Source organism: Felis catus, chromosome D1 (genome assembly GCF_018350175.1).
Source record: "Felis catus isolate Fca126 chromosome D1, F.catus_Fca126_mat1.0, whole genome shotgun sequence".
NCBI lineage: Eukaryota > Metazoa > Chordata > Mammalia > Carnivora > Felidae > Felis > Felis catus.
In genome coordinates this window covers 55,096,172-55,118,773 of record NC_058377.1, presented here as the reverse complement: position 1 = coordinate 55,118,773, position 22,602 = coordinate 55,096,172, and the positions used below count along the sequence as shown (strand labels likewise).

Here is a 22,602-nt window from a genome sequence, read left to right as displayed (position 1 = left end):
GTCAGTTAGGTCCATGTGGCTGTAAGTGTTGTTCAGACTTCAATAACGTTTCTGATTTTATTTTTTGTGTTTCATTGTTCTTGCAGGGACTGAGAGAGGAATGGTAAAATGCCCAAGCATTATTTCTCTCTTTCAGTTTTTGTTTCATGTATGAAGTTTATACAGAGCTCTAATTATAATGCCTTCTTGCTATACTGACCTTTTCATCACTTATGAAATCTTTGCTTCCAGTAACGCTCCATGTTTTGAAGTCTATTTTTTTCAGATGTTATATCTTATGCTTACTGTTTTTCCATGCCATATCATTTTCCCATTCTTTCATTTTTAATCTTTTGTTGTCTATTTAAATATTTCTTTTAAAAAAACTTTTATGTTTTTATTTTATTTTGAGAGAGACAGAGCAGGAGCAGCGGAGGGGCAGAGAGAGAGGGAGACACAGAATTTGAAGCAGGCTTCAGGCTCCGAGCTGTCAGCACAGAACCTGACGTGGAGCTTAAACTCACTGATGGTGAGATCATGACCTGAGCCAAAGTTAGACGCTTAACTGAGTCACCCAGGCGCCCCTTAAATATTTCTTTTGTAGACAACATATGGTTAGGTCCTGCTTTTTTCTATCCAGTCTGACAATCCCTACTTCCATGTATCTGCTCCATTTATATTTTATGTAATTAATAAATGGTTGGATTTAAGACTATCATGTGTCAACTTGTTTTCTGTTTGTTTTGTATGTTATTTTACTTCCTTTGGTCTCTTTTTCCTGAATCTATCTGCTATAAGATATTCTCCTGCTGATTTTGAATAAGTAAGCTGCCATGTTGTCAGAGGGCCATATGGCTGCGACCTGAAGGTGGACTCTAGGAACTCAGAGCAAACCCTGCCAACAGTCATCAAGGAAACAGAAACAACTTCAGTTCTACCACTTACAAATCAGTAAGGAATTAAATTCTTCCAACAACTAGTCTCAGATGAGATTGTAGTCTAGGCTGATACCTTGATTTTAGCCTGGGAGACTCTTAAGTAGAGGACCCTATTAATCCATGCCTGAACCCATGGCCCACAGAAACTGTGAGATGATAAATTTGTATTATTTTAAGCTGATAGGTTTGTAGCAATTTGTTACACAGCAATAAAAAACTAATATATACAGAAATAGAATCTACTCAAGAGGAAGCAGAGAAATTAATAGGCTACAAATAACAACAAACAGAGTCTCAGCAACCAATGGGATAATATCAAACTTTCTCTTATCTATGTAATTGAGAACCCCCGAAGAGGGTAGGAGCAAGAAAATATTTGAAAAAATGAAGGCTGAAAATGTATCAATTTGATGAAAATTATACTGACTGATCTAAAAGTTCAGCGAACCCCAAGCAGGATAGATAGACACACACATACTCATATACAACAAAGTAAACCATAATCAAATTATTGAAAACCAGTAATAAAAAGAACAATGTTAAAAAGCAGCTAGAGAAAAAGGACATATTACAAGTAGAGGAACAAAGATAAAACGGAAGACTTTTTTTTTTTTTTTTGGTAAGACCTTTCATAAGAAACTATATGAGGCAGAAGACAAAGGACTGACTTCTTTACAGTGTTGAAAAATACATCCTAAAGCTAGAAAGATGAATGCCTTATGGTGGCAGCAGCAGTTGCACCAGTACATGCCCATCCTGGAGGTTGTTGTGGTGCAAGATGTGATACTGTACTTAGTGTCTGGGGTTCTATTCTCTTCAGCCCCCGTGGATCTGGGCTGTGGTTTTGGCTTCAGTCTTCCCTGTACCTTCCCTGATTCTAAACTTGGTCCTGTACCTTCTAGGTATCTCTTGGAGGCACCCAAACAGCCTTTCAATACATTTTTTTTTTCTGCTTAGATCAGGCAAAATTGGTTTCTGTAACAGACAACTAAAAACTTAAAACAAAAAAAAAAACAAGAAAAATTCTTAATTTTTTATTCACCTTATTTTCTTATCATCATTTCAATATGGTAGGGAGTTGGGGTCAATTTAACTAAGTAATTTTTCCTTCATTCATACATATACATTCTTTGAATTTTCCTTCAAAACTTTCTCTCCCATCCATACTTTCATCATCATTTTCATGGGTGGTGGTTGTTGTTTTTTCCAATTCCTGGCTCTATTACTGTTTTGGGCTACATTTTGGGCCCCTCAAGTTCACACGTGGAAGCCCCAAACCCCAGTACCTCAGAACTGGACTATATTTGGAAATAGGGCCTTTAAAGAAGGGATTAAAATCAGGCCTAATCCAATATGATTGGAGAAAAGAAAATGTGGACACAGAAAGGCACTGAGTGTACGTGTGCCCACAGAGATACGGCTGTATGAGGACACAGCAGGAAGATGGCTACCTGCAAGCCAAGGAGAGAGGCCTCAGAAGAAACCAAACCTGCTCACACATTGATCTTGGCCTTTTAGGCTCTAGAACTGAGAATATAAATTTCTGTTGTGTAAGCCACCCAAATTGTGGTATTTAGTTATAGCAGTCCCAGTTTACTAATACAACTATGGAAAATCATAAGGTAGCTAGAATAAAGCCTTCAGACTTATTAACAGTAAGCAGAGTGATCTTAAAATCCATATAACTCAAAGATTACTTAAGATCTTTCTGAGATCTAAGAGATTTGGGTGAACTTAGTTTGATCCTTCAGTTTCACAGTATTAAAGACGATTGCCCTCCACTTAATTTATTCAGGTTTCTGAACTTATTTTTTCATGGTCCCTGTGGATCCATTCCTACAACTCTTAAAGTATTCTATCAGTTCAACCCTCTGCCAGCTGGTGCACGGTGTTTCAGGATCTTCACCACTATCCACGAGAAATGAAATTAATTCATGATTCTGTGACTGTACCAACTTTACCTAAGGCTCCAGGAACTGTGGAAGAAAACTGTATTGTGTATCGCACAGTCCTTTGCCTCCAATTGGCTTCTCCTTTGACATTGCACTGGCTTTCCAACCAGTTACTCACTGTGTTATTATCCCCACAGCCTCCTGAAAAATAAAATCTAGCTTCCCTTCCCCTTACTGGGCCTATCTCACTTCCTTAGTCCCTGAGTTATTCTTCTAAATAAGAGGTATTCTGTTATTCTATCCCTTTACACAGAAATCTAAGCATATTGCTCCCTTGTTCAAAGCTCATTTGCCATCTCTTGATTACTTATATGCAGAGCCTAGACTCTAGTCCAGCATTTCAGGATCTCTGCAGTTTTCTCCCTCCACCCTCCAACATACATCGCCCACAACTGAAGGCCCATAAAACACATTCATCTCTCACCGGCATGGCAGATACTATGGTAGCTGGACCTTGGTGCCTGGACCAATGGTGTCAACTGCTCTACTTTTGCTTCCTTCCTCACTGTTCTTTGGGTGTCAGCCCTCCCTTCCCTTGGGCCACCTCCATAGACAGCTTTCAGTTATCTTCAGCCCTTCTCAGAATGCCTGGCACAAAGGGGGTACTCAATAACTGTGTGATGAATTAATACGTGAACAAGTGAACAAATCAACACCCATGCTCAAAATCTTCCAAGAGGCCTCACTCCAAAGGATAAAGTCCAAAATGAAGCCTGATGTCAAGGGCTTTCCAGCCTATATTTCCCAACTTATCCCTGGTCCCCACCTCCCACTTTCCACAGACTCTCTCAGTTCTTGTCAGAGACATGAAAAGCAGGCCCCACATCCTGGAGGCAACGGGTAAGGATGAAGAGACAGGACAAGGCTAAGCCTCTGACTTTACCTGTGTGAATGCTGTTATTGAACATTTCTTTTTTGCTCTCTCTCCACCTAGAAGGAAACAGACCACCCATGAGTCTCACAGGCCTCTTCCAAAAAAGACAATAATCAAGGCAATAGGCAGAAAAGAAACATTATCCAAATTCTCACTTAAGTACAGGGTTTATACTTTCTTCTTTAAAGGATAACTCACAAATGAAGAAATGATGGGCATGATGAGGTCAAACAACTATGGACTCCTCTAGCTAAAATTCTGCTACCTGGATGTTCCCTTTCCCACCTTGAATCTTGCAATCCTATAGCATTTGCCCTGCAAGGATTCTCAAATGTCATCTTGGACAGATAATAAGACTATAGCCTAGAAAGAAGCAGTTCACCCAGCAACTGAGGACCATAACCAGGGCTACAACCCGGGCTTCCCAGTTTGTGAACCTGCTTTGTTTCATGGAAGGTGGGAAGTTGAGGCACTTGTTCTGTACAACCTTCAACCCTTGTCCTTTTCTAACTGGTCTATAATGAATCTGTAGTAACAGGATTTGACTAGGCTTCAGTGAGAGTCCATATCCTTAGAATATCGTCCTGTGTTGAGGTGGCAGAAAGGCTGTGAGGAGCTACAGGCAGCATGAGAAGAAATGACAGATTCAAAGTACAAACACTGTCTTCCTGAGAGCCTGCCATGTGGAATTACAGGAAGAGTCTAAGTGTTTTTTTCTGAGCTTTACATAAGAACTACTTACACTTTTATCTTGGGAAAAATTCATTTAAAATAGCAACTATATGCTTACCAATGAAAATAAAATATGGCAAAAATGAGAACTGCAGAAACACTATCCATGAGAAGCCACATGAACATATAGTAACCTGGTGTCTGCAAAACAGAAAACAAAACAGTTTAAAAAACTACAGTTGGAAAGGATTTCAGATCACATGGGCCAAGTCCTATGCTCTCCTGCCAGGGTTGGGGGAAGAGCAGGGGAAAGGCTGAGCAGGTTAAAGAAACTTTGACTGATGTGGTGGTCTCAAACACAGAGAGTACCTGCTGATATCCTAACAATCACCCTTAGATGTGCAGGGGACTCTACACGGGACAAAGCACTTCATACTCTTTATCTCCCTTAACCCTCAGAGGAGTCCCAGAGAAGTCACATAGCAAGTCTATTCTGGACCTAGGACTCCATATAGCTCAAGTTTCTTGACTTCTACCCCTCTGTGTTTTCATAGTACTGCTTCCCAAATCTGGCTGCACATCCAAGCATACCTGGACACCTTGGAGTAATACAGGGTCCTAGGTCTCACTACATATCTCAGAAACTACCATTTCTGCATTTTCATCTGCTTCTCGGATGACGCTGAAGCAACTGGACTGTGAGCTAGAATCTAGGAATTTGTGTTCTAAATCGTCATGTTTCAAATAAGTATGCTGAAATTAGAACTCCCCCTTAGCTAATGTGCCCCGTTCTCCATGCTCCTTGCCTGAATCACCCATTACCCAGAGCTCCATCTCCTTGGTCCTCTTGTGTGAGTTTTGTAATTCCCTGATTTGATCCTCCCTTTCCAACTCCATTGTTCCCTCTCTGTTGGGTCTGGGACTTTTTTTTTCTTGAGCCATTCCTCACCTTATCCCAGGGTCTTTCTGTGGAGTGAATACTAACATTAATAATGACAGTAACACTAATGGTCATGATGACAACAACTAACAATTAATTAATTAGCATCATAAGAGCTAAGGAAGTATTCTAAGCACTTTAAAGGTGTTTTCACATTTCATCCTCACCACAGCCCACTAAGCAGGTACGGTAGAAAACATTTAACCAACTTCCACTAAACCCAGGCTCTTAATCCCCTCTGGGAAACTGACTGATAGCTTGGCCTGCTACAGAATGCCCACCAGGCGAGCTATCCATTTACTAAGAATCAGTCGTTCTTGGGGCGCCTGAGTGGCTCAGTTGGTTAAGTGTCTAACTCTTGATTTTGGCTCAGGTCACGATCTCCCAGTTCATGGGATCGAGTCCTGAGTCTGGCTCTGCTGACAGCTTGGAGCCTGCTTGGGATTCTCTCTCTCTGTCCCTCCCCTGCTGTTGTCTGTCTGTCTGTCTGTCTGTCTGTCTCTCCCTCTCCCTCTGTCTCCCTCTCAAAATAAATAAACCTTAAAAAAAATCCTTAAAAAGAATCAATCGTTCTTTCTCCTTAAATGGCTTAGAACAGTTGTACTTGTTATAACTGTGCAGTGTAATTAAATGTCACTTAAATCTAAGTGAAAAAGAAGTATGTCATTTTTAAGAAAACTAAGCCAATGCTTTGAAAATCTCAATGAAGAAAGAACAGGTCATTAAAAAATAAACTGCAACTGAATGAGGTGTGAGTGAAACACTGTGAGAGACTAGGGTAAAAGGATTATGAAAATCTGGGTAAATCCCTCATTCAGACTGTTTCTCCCAATGACTTTGTTGTTTAAAGAAACAAAACTTAGAGGTCATAGCTGGTTTATTCAGTGTTTAAATAAGCAAGTGAATACAGTATTCAATCAGCTAAAGTAACCTCAAAGACCTTGACTCTCTGTTACAAGGTAAATGAATATTTTAAATTAAAATAAAATGTGTGAAGTATGTATGTGACAGATTGTTTATAAATATGACCACAACATTCTTCCCAAAATGCAGGTCTGTGTGCAATGTGATTTTGCTGTTCCTCCCCATCAAGAAATGAAGTCTATTTCTCCACTATTCCACCTTGAATCTAGACTTGGCCATGTAATTTTCTTTGGCCAACGGAACATTAGCAAATATCACACCTAAAAAATCCTGAAAACTGCATGTGTATTAGGGCTTGACCTCTCTTACAGCTGGGAATCCACTGCCACCAGGTGAACATGCTCAAGCTGGCCTCCTTGAGGATGACTGACAACATGAACAGAGACATCAGTCATCCCAGGTAAGACACTAGACATAAGAATGCGGCCATCCTAGACCAAGCTGGCTCAGACCAGAAGACCATTGAGCTATCATAAAGGATATAACAAAAAAATATTTGTTTGAGGCACTACATTTCAGCTGTCTGTTTTTAAGTAGTAAAGGCTGATCGACTGTGAAATAGATAGATAGATAGATAGATAGATAGATAGATAGATAGATAGATGATTTTCCACTTTAACTTTTTCAATTAACAGACCAGTGATCAGACTAGACTATGGTGGATAAAAATACTTCTGTTGTACTATCATTATCCCTAATTTACTAATAAATAAACTGAGGCACAGACAGGTTAACTAACATTTCCAAATTTACATAGTAAGTGGTAGAGCCAAGATTTGGATTTTCCTGAACAAAGAGGCGATGGGTCCTTTAAAAAAAGCCAGGTGTAGGAGAAAGGCATAAAAGAAAACTTTATAGTTTTTGAATTTTGAATCACATGAATTTATTATCAATTCAAATAGTATTAATTCAAGTATTAAAATAAAAAGCTTTATTTAATAAAACTTCATTTAATATATGGAAAGGGACAACTTTGAAACATTACCGACTTAGGGGATAGGATTACGGAGTGGGGTGTTGCTTTCTGATTTATGTATTTTTGTAATGATTAAATTTCATATAATTAACAGATTTACTTTGTAATCAATTTTTTAAAAGAAAATGTTAGAAAAACAGATAGTACACATATGAAAGAAAATTATACAAGGACAGACAAGTAGCAAGGCTTCGCCTATGCCAAGGGACCTGCCATCCAAGGTTTCCTTCAGGGTCATCTCCAGAAAGTTGCCCAAGCTACCAAGAAATAAGGTGTCAGTAATTTTACACAGCTACCAGAAGGCCTCAATGCAGTCTGGCTCCATGAGATTGTGACCTTGACCCTGATCTCCTTTCTTCTGGTTGTGACCCTAAACAAGGGCTAGTGAGGCTGGAGGTGTGGACAAGACAACGTGAAATAATTCTTCTCCTCAGTTAGGCTTCTATGCCTAAAGGTTTACCTTTCAAGGCAACTTGGGGTCTGGGTTTTTACTCTCAACTGGACACTTTTATTCTGAATTGAGTCTTTTTGGTGACTGAAAGTAAAATTTAAAAATTACCTAAGAGTGACTAGAAAAGTTATGGGACTGGAGTAAGATTTCATTCAGGAGCAGGGAAAGCCTACCTCACAGGGCAGTTTAAAGAGTCAATGGAGAGAAATTAAGCTGTTTTCTCTCATACACTATTGTGTTCCACTCAGTCAACCTACTGTACACAGATAAGAAAAACAAGCTCTGCAGCAGTTAACTGGTTAGCCAGGGCTGTTTCCACAGATAGTAAGCGATAGGATTTAGCTGGGATTATAACCCAAGTATTCAGGTCCCCAAACCTCTGGCAATAAGCAGTAGCAGGGCTAGGAGGGGCAATTAAGCTAGGTGGCTGGACAATGGTTCTCCTTTTCAGAAGGATTTTGTTCAGGACAGCCCCTGTCCTGTTTGTTCCTACAGCCCCTGTCACTATCACTGCATCTAGAAAGGTGGGGCTACGGTAACAAAACTCTGGAGTCAGACCTCATTTTGAATCTTGCATCATGCAACCATGTCCAAGAATCTTAATATCTGAAAACTTGTTTCTTCATAGAGATAATGAAAGTGAGTAACTCAGAGGGACAAATTACATACTGCATGAAAAATACACTGTGAAGATTTGGTAAACAGCAATTATTATAACAATACTAATTTCTCCCTACGAATCACAGAAGGATCTGGGTGAGAGAAGGGAGAATGCCTCATCTCCAATATCATAGGACTTTCTGCTTTTAAGTAGCTCCCCAGGTGTCTGCACAGTGGACAATGTAGGTGTGGGGTAAGGGACTTAGACTCCTACTGTAACAGACTTGGAAGAACAATCTGGACAACCAGCTCACCATGAAGAAGTAAGGGTGATTTAGCTGACTCAGGGTCTGAATGTTGTCTGTGGTCACTGAGTGAATCCTGGAGCACCAGGCCAGTGAGTAGAGCCAAGGCTCATTGACGATATATAAATTGATGTTGATGTTAGCTGCTTTATAATCTCTGGAATAAAAACAGAACCCACAAGTGATTTAGTCTGAATCTAGACTTAATCTCACTTTCCTCATCTAAAAGGGTAACAGCCACCATGTTTGTGAGAGGCTGTTACTTAAAACACTAGAAGCAGCTGGTCCTGTAGCAACTTATGACATGCTACGCAGAATGGGTTCATGTTGCAATAAGGTAAAGGACTGGATTTAATACCTCTGCTCCTATACCAACAATGGTGTATTAGTAAACTGGATATCCTAAGGAAAAAAAAGAAAAACTAGGGAAAAAAGAGAAAGCACTATTTGTAGCATTTGCCAATTTCCATGGTATAAATACTCCTACCATAGTCAATTTCAAGCTACCACTAGTAAAACAGATTTGCAAAGTTTCTAACTATTTAATAACTGGCTTCCATGAGCTGGCATAAACCAGCTCCAGCACATGACTGTATAGCAACTCTACTTACTTTCATCAGAGTACTTACCACACTCTACTATATTTATCTGCTTTCCTATTAGTCTTCTTTACTTGACTATAATCAAATTAAAAGTAGAGACTGTGTATTATTCATTTTTGTATATCCATTACTTAGCATAATACCTGCCTTCATAAATGGTAAATGAAGGACTGAAGAAATAAATTTAAATATTATTTAAATTTCAAATGTAAAAAAATTTTACAAGTCTTGAGTAGAGGGAATGAAACCAAATGTTTCCCAGTACACAAAATATCAGCAGATACTTGTGCATTCTTTATAGAGAAAAGAAGAAAATAAGTATTGGAATACCTAGCAATTCTGGTCAAGTTGTCATTTTCAGGGATTTAAATTTCTCACAAAATACACCATGTAAATGGCTTCAAGAACTGTTTTAATTTTTTTAAATATAATTTACCATCAAGTCAGCTAAATTGGCAGAATAAATAAAAACATATGATCCAACTATATGCTGTCTTCAAGAAACTCATTTTAGACCCAAAGATACAGATAGATTGCAAATGAAAGAATAGAAAAAAGATATTCTGTGCAAATAGTAACCCAAATCAGCAGAGGTGGCTATACTGACATTAGACAATATAGGCTTTATATCAAAAAAGGTGATAAGAGACAAAGAAAGACACTATATATTAATAAAAGGTTCAATACAGTAAGAAAATATAACAATTATAAACATTTACACACCAAATGACAGGCCAGGAAAAGGTACAGAGCAAAACCTGATAGAACTGAAGGCAGAAACAGACCAATTTGCAGTAATAATTGGACACTTCAATACCCTACTCTCAATAATGGAATGAACAACCAGATCAAAGATAAGTAAGGAAACAGATGACTTAACACAGGAAACTATACAGAATACAGACATATACAGAATACTTAACAATAATAGCATACACATTATTCTCAAGTGCACATAGGACATTTTGCAGGATAGGTCATATGTTAGGCCACAGATTAAGTCTCAATACATTTAAAAAGACAGATACCATACAAATTATCCTTTCCAACCACAAGTGGATGAAGCTAGAAGTCTGTAACACAAAACTGGAAAATTTGCACATTCATGAAAAATTATACCACACACTTTTAAACAATCAACACATCAAAAAATCACAAGGGAAATTAGAAAATACTTATAAATGAATGGAAATGAAAACATACCAAAATTCATAGGATGAAGCAAAAGCGGTACAAGGGAGAAATTTATAGCTATAAATGCTTATATTAAAAAAATAAAAATCTTAAATCAACAACCTATCTTTATATCTCAGAGAATTAAAAAAAGAACAAATTGACCCAACATAGCAAAAGGAAGAAAATAATAAAGATCACAGCTGATGTAAGTTAGAGAAAAGAAAACCTATAGGGAAAAATCAATGAAACCAAAAGTTACTTCCTTGAATAAGATCAACAAAATTACATTCAGTTAGATGAACTAATAAAAAAGACTCAAAGTACTGAAATTAGAAATGAAACTAGGGATATTACTACCAATTTGATAGAAATAAAAAAAATATAAGAGAGTACTATGAACTTTTTACCCCCAACAAATTTGGTAACATAGATGAAATGGACAAATTCCTAAAAACACAGAACCTACCAAGACTGAATCATGAAGAATGAAAAAATGTGAATATATCTATAATGAGTAAGGAGACTGAATCATTAGCCAAAAATATCCCAAAATAAAGTCCTAGACCCAATGACTTCACTGGTGAATTCCACCAAACATTTAAAGAACTGTGAAGAGTGAAAGTTCAACTTCTTTCTTGACAATTTTGATGCTTTTTATTTATTTTTGTTGTCTAACTGCTTAGGCTAGTACTTCGAACACTATTTTGAACAACAGTGGTGAGAGTGGATATCCCTGTCGTGTTCCTGATCTTAGGGGGAAAGCTCTCAGTTTTTCCCCATTGAGGGTGATAGTGGTGGGTCTTTCATATATGGCCTTTATGATGTTGAGGTATGTTCCTTCTATCCCTACTTTCTTGAGGGTTTTTATCAAGAAAGGATGCTCTATTTTGTCAAATGCTTTTTCTGCATCTCTTGAGTGGATCATGCGGTCCTTATCCTTTCTTTTATTAATGTGATGACTCACAATGATTGATTTGTGGATATTAAACCAGCCCTGCATCCCAGGAATAAATCCCACTTGATCATGCGTTCTCCTTTTTAGTGGGGTCTTTGGTTTTAGAATAAAGGTAATGCTGGCCTCATAGAATGTGTTTGAAATTTTTCCTTCCGTTTCTATTTTTTGGAACAGCTTCAAAAGAATAAGTATTAACTCTTCTTTAAATGTTTGGTAAATACTCCTGGAAAGCCACCTGGCCCTGGACTTCTTTCTTGGTTATGGGTCTTTTCAAATTTTAGATTTCTTCCTGTTTCAGTTTTGGTAGTTTATATGTTTCTAGGAATTTGTCCATTTCTGCCAGATGGCCCAATTTGTTGGTATAAGTTGTTCATAATATTCTCTTATTATCCTTTGTATTTCTGAGATGCTGGTTGTGATCTCTCCTCTTTCATTTGTGATTTTATTTAGTTTGGTCCTTTCCTTTTCTTTGTGATAAATCTGGCTAGGGGTTTATCAGTTTTGTTAATTCTAAGAACCAGCTCCTGGTTTGTTGATCTGTTCTGGTTTTTTTATTTTGATATCATTAATTTCTTCTCTAATCTTTATTATTTCCTTTCTTCTGCTGATTTTGGGCTTTATTTGCTGTTCTTTTTCTGGCTTCTTTAGGTGTAAGGTTAGGTTGAGTATTTGAGACACTTCTTCCTTCTTTAGGAAGGCCTGGATTGGTATATACTTTCCTCTTATGACTACCTTTGCTGCATCCCAGAGGTTTTGGACTGTAATGTTTTCATTTCCATTGGCTTCCATGTACTTTTTAATTTTCTCTTTAATTTCTTGGTCAAGTCATTCATTCTTTACTAGAATGTTCTTTAATCTGGAAGTATTCTTGGTCTTTCCAAATTTTTCTTGTGGTTGGTTTCAAGTTTCATAGCATTGTGTTCTGAAAATATGCCTGGTATGATATCAATCTTTTTGTACTTCTTGAGGGCTAATTTATGACCTAGTATGTGATCTACTCTGTAGAATGTTCCATATGCACTAGAAAAGAATGTGTATTCTACTGCTTTAAGATGGAATGTTATGAATATATCTGTTAAGTCCATTTGGTCCCATGTGTCATTCAAAACCATAATTTCCTTGTTGATTTTTTGCTTAGATGATCTGCCCATTACTGTAAATGGGGTGTTAAAGTCCCCTACTATTATGGCATTATGATCAATGAATTTCTTTATGTTTATGCTTAATTGATGTATACATTTGGGTTCTTTCAAGTTGGGGGAATAAATATTTACAATTGTTAGCTCTTCTTGATGGACAGACCCCTTAATTATGACATAATTCCCTTCTTCATCACTTGTTACACTTCATCTTTGTCTTAAAATCTAGTTTTTCTGATATAAGTATAGCTACTCTGGCTTTCTTTTTTTTTTAGGTTTATTTTTATTTATTTTGAGAGAGAGAGAGAACAAGCAGGAGAGGGGTACAGAGGGAGACAGAATCCCAAGCAGGCTCCATGCTATCAGCACAGAGCCTGATGCGGTGCTCAAATTCATAAAACATGAGACCCTGACCTGAGCTGAAACCAAGTTTCAGCCACTTAACCAACTGAGCCACCCAGGTGCCCCATCTTTTGACATCCATTAACATGATAGTTCTCCATCTCCTCACTTTCAATCTGCAGGTCTCTTTAGGTCTAAAATGAGTCTCTTGTAGGCAGCATATCGATGAGTCTTGTTTTTTTATCTATTCTGAAACCCTATGTCTTTTAATTGGAGCATTTAGGCCATTTACAATTAAAGTGATTATGGAAAGATATTGTGTTGCCTGTAGAGTTGGTGTTTCTGATAATGTTCTCTAGTCCTTTCTAGTCTTTGTTACTTTTGGTCTTCTTTGTTTTATTTTTATTTTTCTCCAGAGTCCCCCTTATGATATCTTGCAGGGCTGATTTAGTGGTCACAAACTCTTGTTAGTTTTTGTTATCTGGGAAATTCTTTATCTCTCCTTCTATTTTGAATGACAGCCTTGCTGGATAAAGAATTTTTGGCTGCATATTTTTCCCATTCAGCACATTGAATATATCTTGCCACTCATTTTTGGCCTGCCAACTTTCTGCGGACAGATATGCTGCAAACCTGATCTATCTTCCCTTGTAAGTTAAGGACTTTTTTCCCTTGTTGCTTTCAGGATTCTTTCCTTGTATGTGTATTTTGTGAATTTGACTATGGTGACTTGGTGATGGTCAGCTTTTGTTGAATCTAATGGGAGTTCTCTGTGCTTCTTGAATTTTGATGTCTGTGTCCTTCCCCAGATTAAGAAAGTTTTCAGCTATAATTTGGTCACATAAATGGTCCCTTTTTCTTTCTCTTCATCTTCTGGGACTCCTATACTTGAATTTCATTCCTTTTTAATAAGTCACATGGCACTCTATGTGGAAGACCCAAAATACTCCACCAAAAAACTACTAGAGCTGATATATGAATTCAGCAAAGTCACAGGATATAAAATCAATGTACAGAAACCGGTTGCATTTCTATATACCAATAATGAAGCAACAGAAAGAGAAATCAAGGAATCTATCCCATTTACAACTGCAAAAAAAAAAAAAAAACATAACTAGGAATAAACCTAACCAAAGAGGTAAATGATCTGTATGCTGAAAGCTATAGAAAGCTTATGAAAGAAATTGAAGAAGACACAAAGAAGTGGAAAAACATTCCATGCTCATGGATTAGAAGAAAAATATTGTTAAAATGCCAATGCTGCCCAAAGCAATCTATACATTCAATGCAATCCCTATCAAAATGCCACCAGCATTCTTTACAGAGCTAGAACAAACAATTCTAAAATTTGTATGGAACCAGAAAACATCCAGGATCGGCAAAGTAATGTTGAAAAAGAAAATCAAAGCTAGAGGCATCACAATTCCGGAATTCAAGCTGTATTACAAAGCTGTAATCATCAAGACAGTATATAGGTACTAGTCCAAAAACAAACAGATCAATGGAATAGAATAGAGAACCTAGAAATGGACCCACAAATATATGGCCAACTAATGTTCAACAAAGCAGGAAAGAACATCCAGTGGAAAAAGACAATCTCTTCAGCAAATGGTGTTGGGAAAACTGGACAGCGAAATGCAGAAGAATGGACCTGGACCACTTTCTTACACCATACACAGAAATAAACTCAAAATGGATGAAAGACCTAAATGTAAGACAGGAAGCCATCAAAATCCTCAAGGAGAAAACAGGCAAAAACCTCTCTGACCTGGGCCTCAGCAATTTCTTACTCAGCACATCTCCAGAGGCAAGGGAAATAAAAGCAAAAATTAACTACTGGAATCTCATCAAGATAAAAAGCTTCTGCACAGCCAAGAAAACAATCAACAAATAAAAGGCAACTGACAGAATGGGAGAATGTAGTTGCAAATGATGTATCAGATAAAGGGTTAGAAGCCAAAATATGTAAAGAACTTACCAAACTCAACACCAAAAAAACAAATAATCCAGTGAAGAAATGGGCAAAAGACATGAAAAGACCCATTTCCAAAGAAGAGATACAGATGGCAGACACATGAAAAGATGCTCAATATCACTCATCATCAGAGAAACACAAATCAATGAGATATGTAAAACCACAATGAGATACCACCTCACTCCTGTCATAATGGCTAAAATTAACAACTCTAGATTTTTATCCAAAGGATACAGAAATGCTTATTCAAAGGGGCACAGGCATCCCAATATTTAGAGCAGCACTATCAACAATATGCAAAGTATGGAAACAGCCCATATGTCCATCAACTGATGAATAAATAAAGAAGATATGGTATGTATACACACAGACACACACACACACACACACACACACACACACACACACACAATGGACAATGGAATACTACTTGGCAATCAAAAGAATGAAATCTTGCCATTTGCAACATGGATGGAACAAGAATATATTATGCTAAAGGAAATAAGTCAGAGAAAGATAAATATCATATTATTTCACTTACATGAGGAATTTAAGAAACAAAACAGATGAAAGTGGGGGAAGGGAAGGAAAAATAAGATAAAAACAGAGAGGGAGGCAAACCATAAGAGACTCTTAAATACAGAGAACAAACTGAGAGTTGCTGGAGGGGTATTGGGCAGGGGGATGGGCTAAATGGGTGATAGGCATTAAAGAGGACACTTGTTGGGATGAACACGGGGTGTTATACGTAAGTGATGTATCACTAAATTCTACTCCTGAAACCATCATTACAATGTCCTTGGATTTAAATAAAATTTTACAAATATAATAATAATTTGAAAAAACATAAAGAGGAACTAATACCAACCCATTAAGAAGGCTACATCAAAAACCCAGAAAACACTGATATGGAGGATGTGGAGAAATTGGAACCCTTGTATAATGCCAGTATAGCTGTTCTGGAAACCAGTATGACCATTCTTCAAAATATTAAAAATGGAATTATTTTTGAAATTTATTTATTTAAACTCAAGTTAGTAAAATGGCAAAAAGTAACAATACAAAAGGAGAGATAAAATGTTTCTCAGATACACTAAAGTTACAGGAGTGCATCACAACTAAATCAGCTTTATAAGCAGCTTTGTAAGAAAGAGTTAAGGAGAATTCTTTAAGTAAAAAGAAAAGGCTATAATTAGAAAATTATGAAAGGAAAAAAATTCACAGTTAAGAGCAACCATAGATTAATCACTTATAAAGCCAGTAAAGAGGTTAAATCACAAAAATGGTAAAACTAATCATATCTATAAAAATTAGTCAAAGGATACACAAAATAAAAAGATGTAAAATATGACATTATATGCATAAAATGTGGAGGGGAAGTAAAAATTAGTGCTTTTAGAATGTGCTCAAACTTAAGTGACCATAAACTTAATATAGACTGCTACGCACTGAAGATGTTATATATAAATTCAATGGTAACCACAAATTAAAAACCTGTAATATATACACAAAAATTAGAGAAAGGAATCCAAGCATACCACCAAAGAAAGCCATCAATGCATAGGGAAGAGAGCAAGGGAAGAAAACAAGAACAGAGAAAACTACAAAGCAACCATGAAACAAATGTAAAATGGTAATAAGTACATATATATCAACAATTACTTTAAACGTAAGTAGACTAAGTGCTCCAATCAAAATACAAAAAGTGACAGAATGGCTAGAAAAAATAAGACCAATCTTATGCTGCCTACAAGAGACTCAGTTCAGGCCTGAAGACACATATAGACTGAAAGTGAGAGGATGGAAAAACTTATTCCATGCAAATGGAAGCAGGGGAAAAAAAGGCCAGGGTAGCAATATTTATATCAGACAAAATGGACTTTAAAACACAGACTACAACAAGAGACACAGAAGGGCACTACATGATGATAATTAATCCAACAAGAGGATATAACAACTCTAAGTATCTATGCACACAACACCTTAGCACCTATTCAAATATTAGCAGTAATAAAGGGAGAAGATGACAGTAACACAATTATAGTAGGAGACTTTAACACTACTCTTAAAATCAATGGATAGATCACTCAGACAGAAAATCAACAAAGGAACACTGGCTTTGAAAGATACATTAGACCTAACAAATATATACAGAATATTCCATCCACAAATAGCAGAATACAGAATATTTTTTTTAATTGCAACAGGGAACATTCTCCGAAACAGATCATGTTAGTCCACAAAACAAGTATCAATAACTTTAGCAAGACTGGAATCACATCAAGCATCTTTTCCAAATACAACAGCATGAAACTTGAAATCAATTATAAGAAAACAAACTGGAAAAACCACAAATACATGGAGACTAAACAACATGCTACTAAACAACCAATGGATCAACAAAGAAATCAAAGAGGAAATAAAATATACAAAAACACTGCAGCACCTGGGTGGCTCAGTTGGTTAAGAATCTGACTCTTGATCTCAGCTCAGGTCATGAACTCATGGGTTCGTGAGTTTGAGCCCGGCATCAGGCTCCACACTGGGAAACTACTTGGAATTCTCTTTTTCCTTCCCTCACTCTCTGCCCCTCACCTGCTTCCAATCTCTCTCTCTCTCTCTCTCTCTCTCTCTCTCTCTCTCTCTCTCTCTCTCTCTCACACACACACACACACACACACACACACACACAACATACATACACACATACATATATATATATGTGTGTGTGTGTGTATATATATACATATACATACTGGATGGCTCAGTTGGTGAAGCGTCTGACTTCGGCTCAGGCTGTGATCTTGTAGTTTGTGAGTTTGAGTCCCAGGTTGGTCTCTGTGCTGACAGCTAAGAGCCTGGAGCCTGCTTCAGATTCTGTGACTCCCTCTCTCTCTGCCACTCCCCCACTCACACTCTGTGTCTCTCAAAAAATAAACGTTTAAAAAAATTTATAAAAAAAATAAAGTGAACCACTTTCTTACTAAACCCTACACAAAAATAAACAAAATGAAATAAAGGCCTAAATGTGAGACCTGAAACCATAAAACTCTTAGAATAAATCATAGGCATTAGGCCTTAGAAACAGGAAAAAAAACGAGCCTTAGAAGAGGAAAAAAAGCAAAAATTAACTATTGGGATTACATCAAAATGAAAAGCTTTTGCACAGCAAAGGAAACCATCAACAAAATGATAAGGCAACCTACTGAATGGAAGAAGATATTTGCAAATGATATATCCAATAAGGGATTAATATCAAAACCTACAAATATCTTATAAACTTAACACCCAAAAGCAATCTGATTTTTAAAACTGACAAAGAATCTGAATAGACATTTTTCCAAAGAAGACATACAAAAAGATGCTCAATCTCATTCATCATTAGAGAAAGGCAAATCAAAATCACAATGAGATATCACCTTACTCCTGTCAGAATGGCTGGTAACAAAAAGGCAAGAAATGATAAGGGCTGGTGAAGAAACCCCTGTGCACTGTTGGTGGGAATGTAAATTAGTACAGCCACTGTAGAAAAGAGGATGGGTGTTCCTCAAAAAATTAAAAATATAAATACCATAAGACCCAGTAATTCCACAACTAGATATTTACCCAAGAAGAACAAAAATGATCTCAAAAAGATATATGCACCCCTACGTTTATTGGAGATTTACAAAAACCAAGATATGGAAGCAGCTCAAGTGTCCATCAAAAGATGAATGGATAAAGATGTGGTATATTTATACACAATGAAATATTACTCAGCCATAAAATAGAATGAGATCTTGCCATCTGTGATAACACAGATGGACCTAGAAAGTATTATGCTAAATGAAATAAGTCAGACACAAAAGGACAAATACCATATGATTTCAATTATATGTGGAGTCTTAAAAAAAAAGTAAATGAATAACCAAACAAATAAGCAAATGCAATAACAGACCCATAAATATAGAGAACAAACTAATGGTTGCCAGGGGGGAATAACAGCCATAGGGATAAAAGATACAGCATAGGGAATATAGCCAATGGTACTGTAAGAGCCTTATATGGTGACAGATGGTAGCTACACTTGTGGTAGGCATAAAGTGTAGAGTTGTGGCATCACTATGTTGTACACCTGAAACCGATGTAATGTTGTGTGTCAATTATAATGCAATAAAAAAAGAAATGTTTAAAAAAAGTAAATTATGAGAGCAGATGTATACTATTTATTCTATGCTTTAAGATTTGAAAAACTGAAGTATGCTTTTATTAATTACGCACCACAATATAATTACTATTTTAAACTCCAAATCTAATTCCACCTTTATATTATGTTCATAAGAAGGCTTATGCTCCTGTTGTCATATCTAAAACTCAAACATAAAGTTTCTATAAATAAAAAAAATAAAGAAGAGCAAATTAAACTAAGGTAAGTAGAAGAGGAAAAAAACAAAGTACAGAAATCAATGAAATGGGAAAGTAAATGTGCTAACAAAGCCATAATTGGGTATTTTGAAATGGTTAATAAAATTCATTAACTCCCAGCAGGACTGACCAAGGAAAAGAGGGAAAATAAGAATTTCTACTAGCAAAATGTAATCTGATTTTTAAAATGTGATTATGTGTGATAAAGGATTAGTACCTAAAATCTATAAAAAACTTAGCAATTCAACACCCAAAAAACAAGTAATCCAGTGAAGAAATGGGCAGAAGACATGAAGAGACATTTTTCCAAAGAAGACATTCAGATGGCTAACAGACACATGAGAAGATGCTCAACGTCACTCATCATCAGAGAAACACAAATCAAAACCACAATGAGATACCACCTCACATGTGTCAGAATGGCTAAAATTAACAACTCAGGAAACAACAGAAGATGTTGAGGATGCAGAGAAGGGGAACCCTTTTGAACTGGTGGTGGGAATGCAAACTGGTGCAGCCGCTCTGGAAAACAGTACGGAGGTTTCCCAAAAAGTCAAAAATAGAACAACTCTATGATTCAGTAACTCCACTACTAGGTATTTACCCAAAGGATACAAAAATACAGCTTCAGAGGGGTAAATGCACCCTGATGTTTACAGCAGTATTATCAACAACAGCCAAACTATGGAAGGAGCCCAAGTGCCCAACAACAGATGAATGGATAAAGAAGATGTCGTATATACATATACATATGTATAGGTACACACACACACACACACACGTACAATGGAATGTTACTCAACTATCAAAAAGAATGAAATCTTGCTATCTGCAATAATGTGGATGGAGCTAGAGTATTATGCTGAGTGAAGTCAGTCAGAGAAAGACAAAGACCATATGATTTCAAACTCATATGTGGAATTTAAGAAACAAAACAGACAAACATAGAGGAAGGAGGAAAAAAAGAGAAGGAAGCAAACCATAAGAGAGTCTTAACTATAGAGAACAAATGGAGGGTTGCTGGAGGAGGTAGAGGGAGGGATGGGCTAAATAGGTGATAGGTATTAAGGAGGGCACGTGGTATGATAAGCACTGGGTGTTGTATGTAAGTGATGAATCACTAAATTCTACCCCTGAAACCAATATTACCCTACGTTAACTAACTAGAATTTAAATAAAAACTTGAAGCCCCAAAAAAAAGAAAAAGAAAAAAAATGTATTGAATTAGAGATGAATGCACTAAATGCCACTGAACTGTTCATTTTAAAATAGTTAATTTTATGTTATGCAGGTTTCACCTCAATAAATTAGTACTTACAGTTAAAATTTTAAAACACTATAAAATTTCCACATCAGAAATAAAGCAGAGGGCATTTCTATATTCATATAATTTTTATTAAAATAATATATTTAAAGCATTCTTGGTCTAAGTGGCAAGGTCACAATGTCTTGTGACAGTGGTCAGATAGAGTACGAAGTGAGCATAATCACATACCATACCATACATACCATACATACCATAATCTGGTATGGAACCAGAAAAGACCCTGAATAGCCAAAGAAATGTTGAAATGTTGAAAAAGAAAACCAAAGCAGGAGGCATCACAATCCCGTACTTCAAATTGTATTACAAAGCTGTACTCATCAAGATAGTATGGTACTGTCACAAAAAAAGACACTCAGATCAACAGAACAGAATACAGAACCCAGAAATGGACCCACAAACTTATGGGCAACTAATCTTTGACAAAGCAGGAAAGAATATCCAATGAAGTAAAGACAGTCTCTTCAGCAAGTGGTGCTGGGAAAACTGGACAGCGACATGTAGAAAAATGAACCCGGACCACTTTCTTACACCGTACACAAAAACACTTTGAGTTTTCAAAATGGACGAAAGACCTATATGTAAGACAGGAAGCCATCGAAATCCTTGAGGAGAAACAGGCAAAAACCTCTCTGACTTTGGCCACAGCAACTTCTTACTCAACACGTCTCCAGAGGCAAGGGAAACAAAAGCAAAAATGAACTATTGGGACTTCATCAAAATAAAAAGCTTCTACACAGCGAAAGGAACAATCAGCAAAACTTAAAGGCAATCAATGGAATGGGAGAAAATATTTGCAAACAACATATCAGATAAAGGGTTAGTATCCAAAATCTATAAGAACTTATCAAACTCAACCCCCAAAAAACAAAGAATCCAGTGAAGAAATGGGCCAAAGACATGAATAGACACTTCTCCAAAGAAGACATCCAGATGGCCAACTCACACATGAGAAAATGTTCCACATCACTCATCATCAGGGAAATACAAATAAAAACCACAATGAGATACCACCTCACACCTGTCAGAATGGCTAACATTAACAACTCAGGCAACAACAGATGTTGGCAAGGATGCAGAGGCAGAGGATCTCTTTTGCATCATCGGTGGGAATGCAAGCTGGTGCAGCCACTCCGGAAAACAGTATGGAGGTTCCTCAAAAATTAAAAATAGAAGTACCCTATGACCCAGCAATTGCACTACTGGGCATCTATCCAAGGGATACAGGTGTGCTGTTTCGAAGGGGCACATGCACCCCCATGTTCATAGCAGCGCTATCAACAATAGCCGAAGTATGGAAAGAGCCCAAATGTCCATCGATGGATGAATGGATAAAGGAAATGTGGTGTATATATATACAATGGAGGTTTTACTCGGAAATCAAAAAGAATGAATCTTGCCATTCACAACTACGTGGATGGAACTGGAGGGTATTATGCTAAGGGAAATTAGTCAGAGAAAGACAAATATCATATGACTTCACTCATATGAGGAATTTAAGATACAAAACAGATGAACACAAGAGAAGGAAAGCAAAAATAATAAAAAAAAACAGGGAGGGGGACAAAACATAAGAGACTCTTAAATATGGAGAACAAACAGAGTGTTACTGAAAGGGTTGTAGAAGGGCTAAATGGGTAAGGGGCATTAAGGAATCTACTCCTGAAATCACTCTTGCACTATATGATAACTAACTTGAATGTAATTTTAAAAAAATAAATTAAATTTTTAAAAAAGATAATCTCTCTCCCTCTCCCTGTGCCCCTCCCCTGCTCAGTCTCTTTCTCTCTCTCTCTCAAAAAAAAATTATGAGTGGAAGAGAAGAACATCACCACAGATCCATTTTCTATTTGAAAAAAGTAAAAGGAAAGGGAAATATACTCAAAATAGAAGTAGTAGTTCAGAAAAGAGAAATCCTCTGATTGGGAAATAGAGGTAAAACATATATAATTTTCCACTGCTAAAAGGAAAAAGATACATTTTATGATCAACCATCCCATGGCCAGAGGGGTGAGAGAAGTGAGAACAAGAACAGAAGTAAATCCAACAGCCTAGCTCATGGCTTGAGATGCAG

General features: G+C 36.9%; 1 protein-coding gene across 11 annotated transcripts in view; it reads right to left on the bottom strand.

Moving 5' to 3' along the window:
* Window positions 1–22,602, bottom strand: part of GDPD4 (glycerophosphodiester phosphodiesterase domain containing 4) — a 174,677-nt gene that overhangs the window by 45,650 nt on the left and 106,425 nt on the right. For 10 of the 11 annotated variants that reach the window (XM_045038692.1, XM_045038693.1, XM_019811762.3 and 7 more), the window contains 3 exons: window positions 8,621–8,768; window positions 4,534–4,616; window positions 3,753–3,799 (listed from right to left, as the gene is read on the bottom strand). In XM_045038692.1, coding sequence (XP_044894627.1) covers window positions 3,753–3,799; window positions 4,534–4,616; window positions 8,621–8,768 — 278 coding nt within the window. Of the gene's footprint in view, window positions 1–3,752; window positions 3,800–4,533; window positions 4,617–5,828; window positions 7,513–8,620; window positions 8,769–22,602 lie in introns of those variants that run through there. The other variant, XM_045038698.1, reaches the window with a different exon arrangement.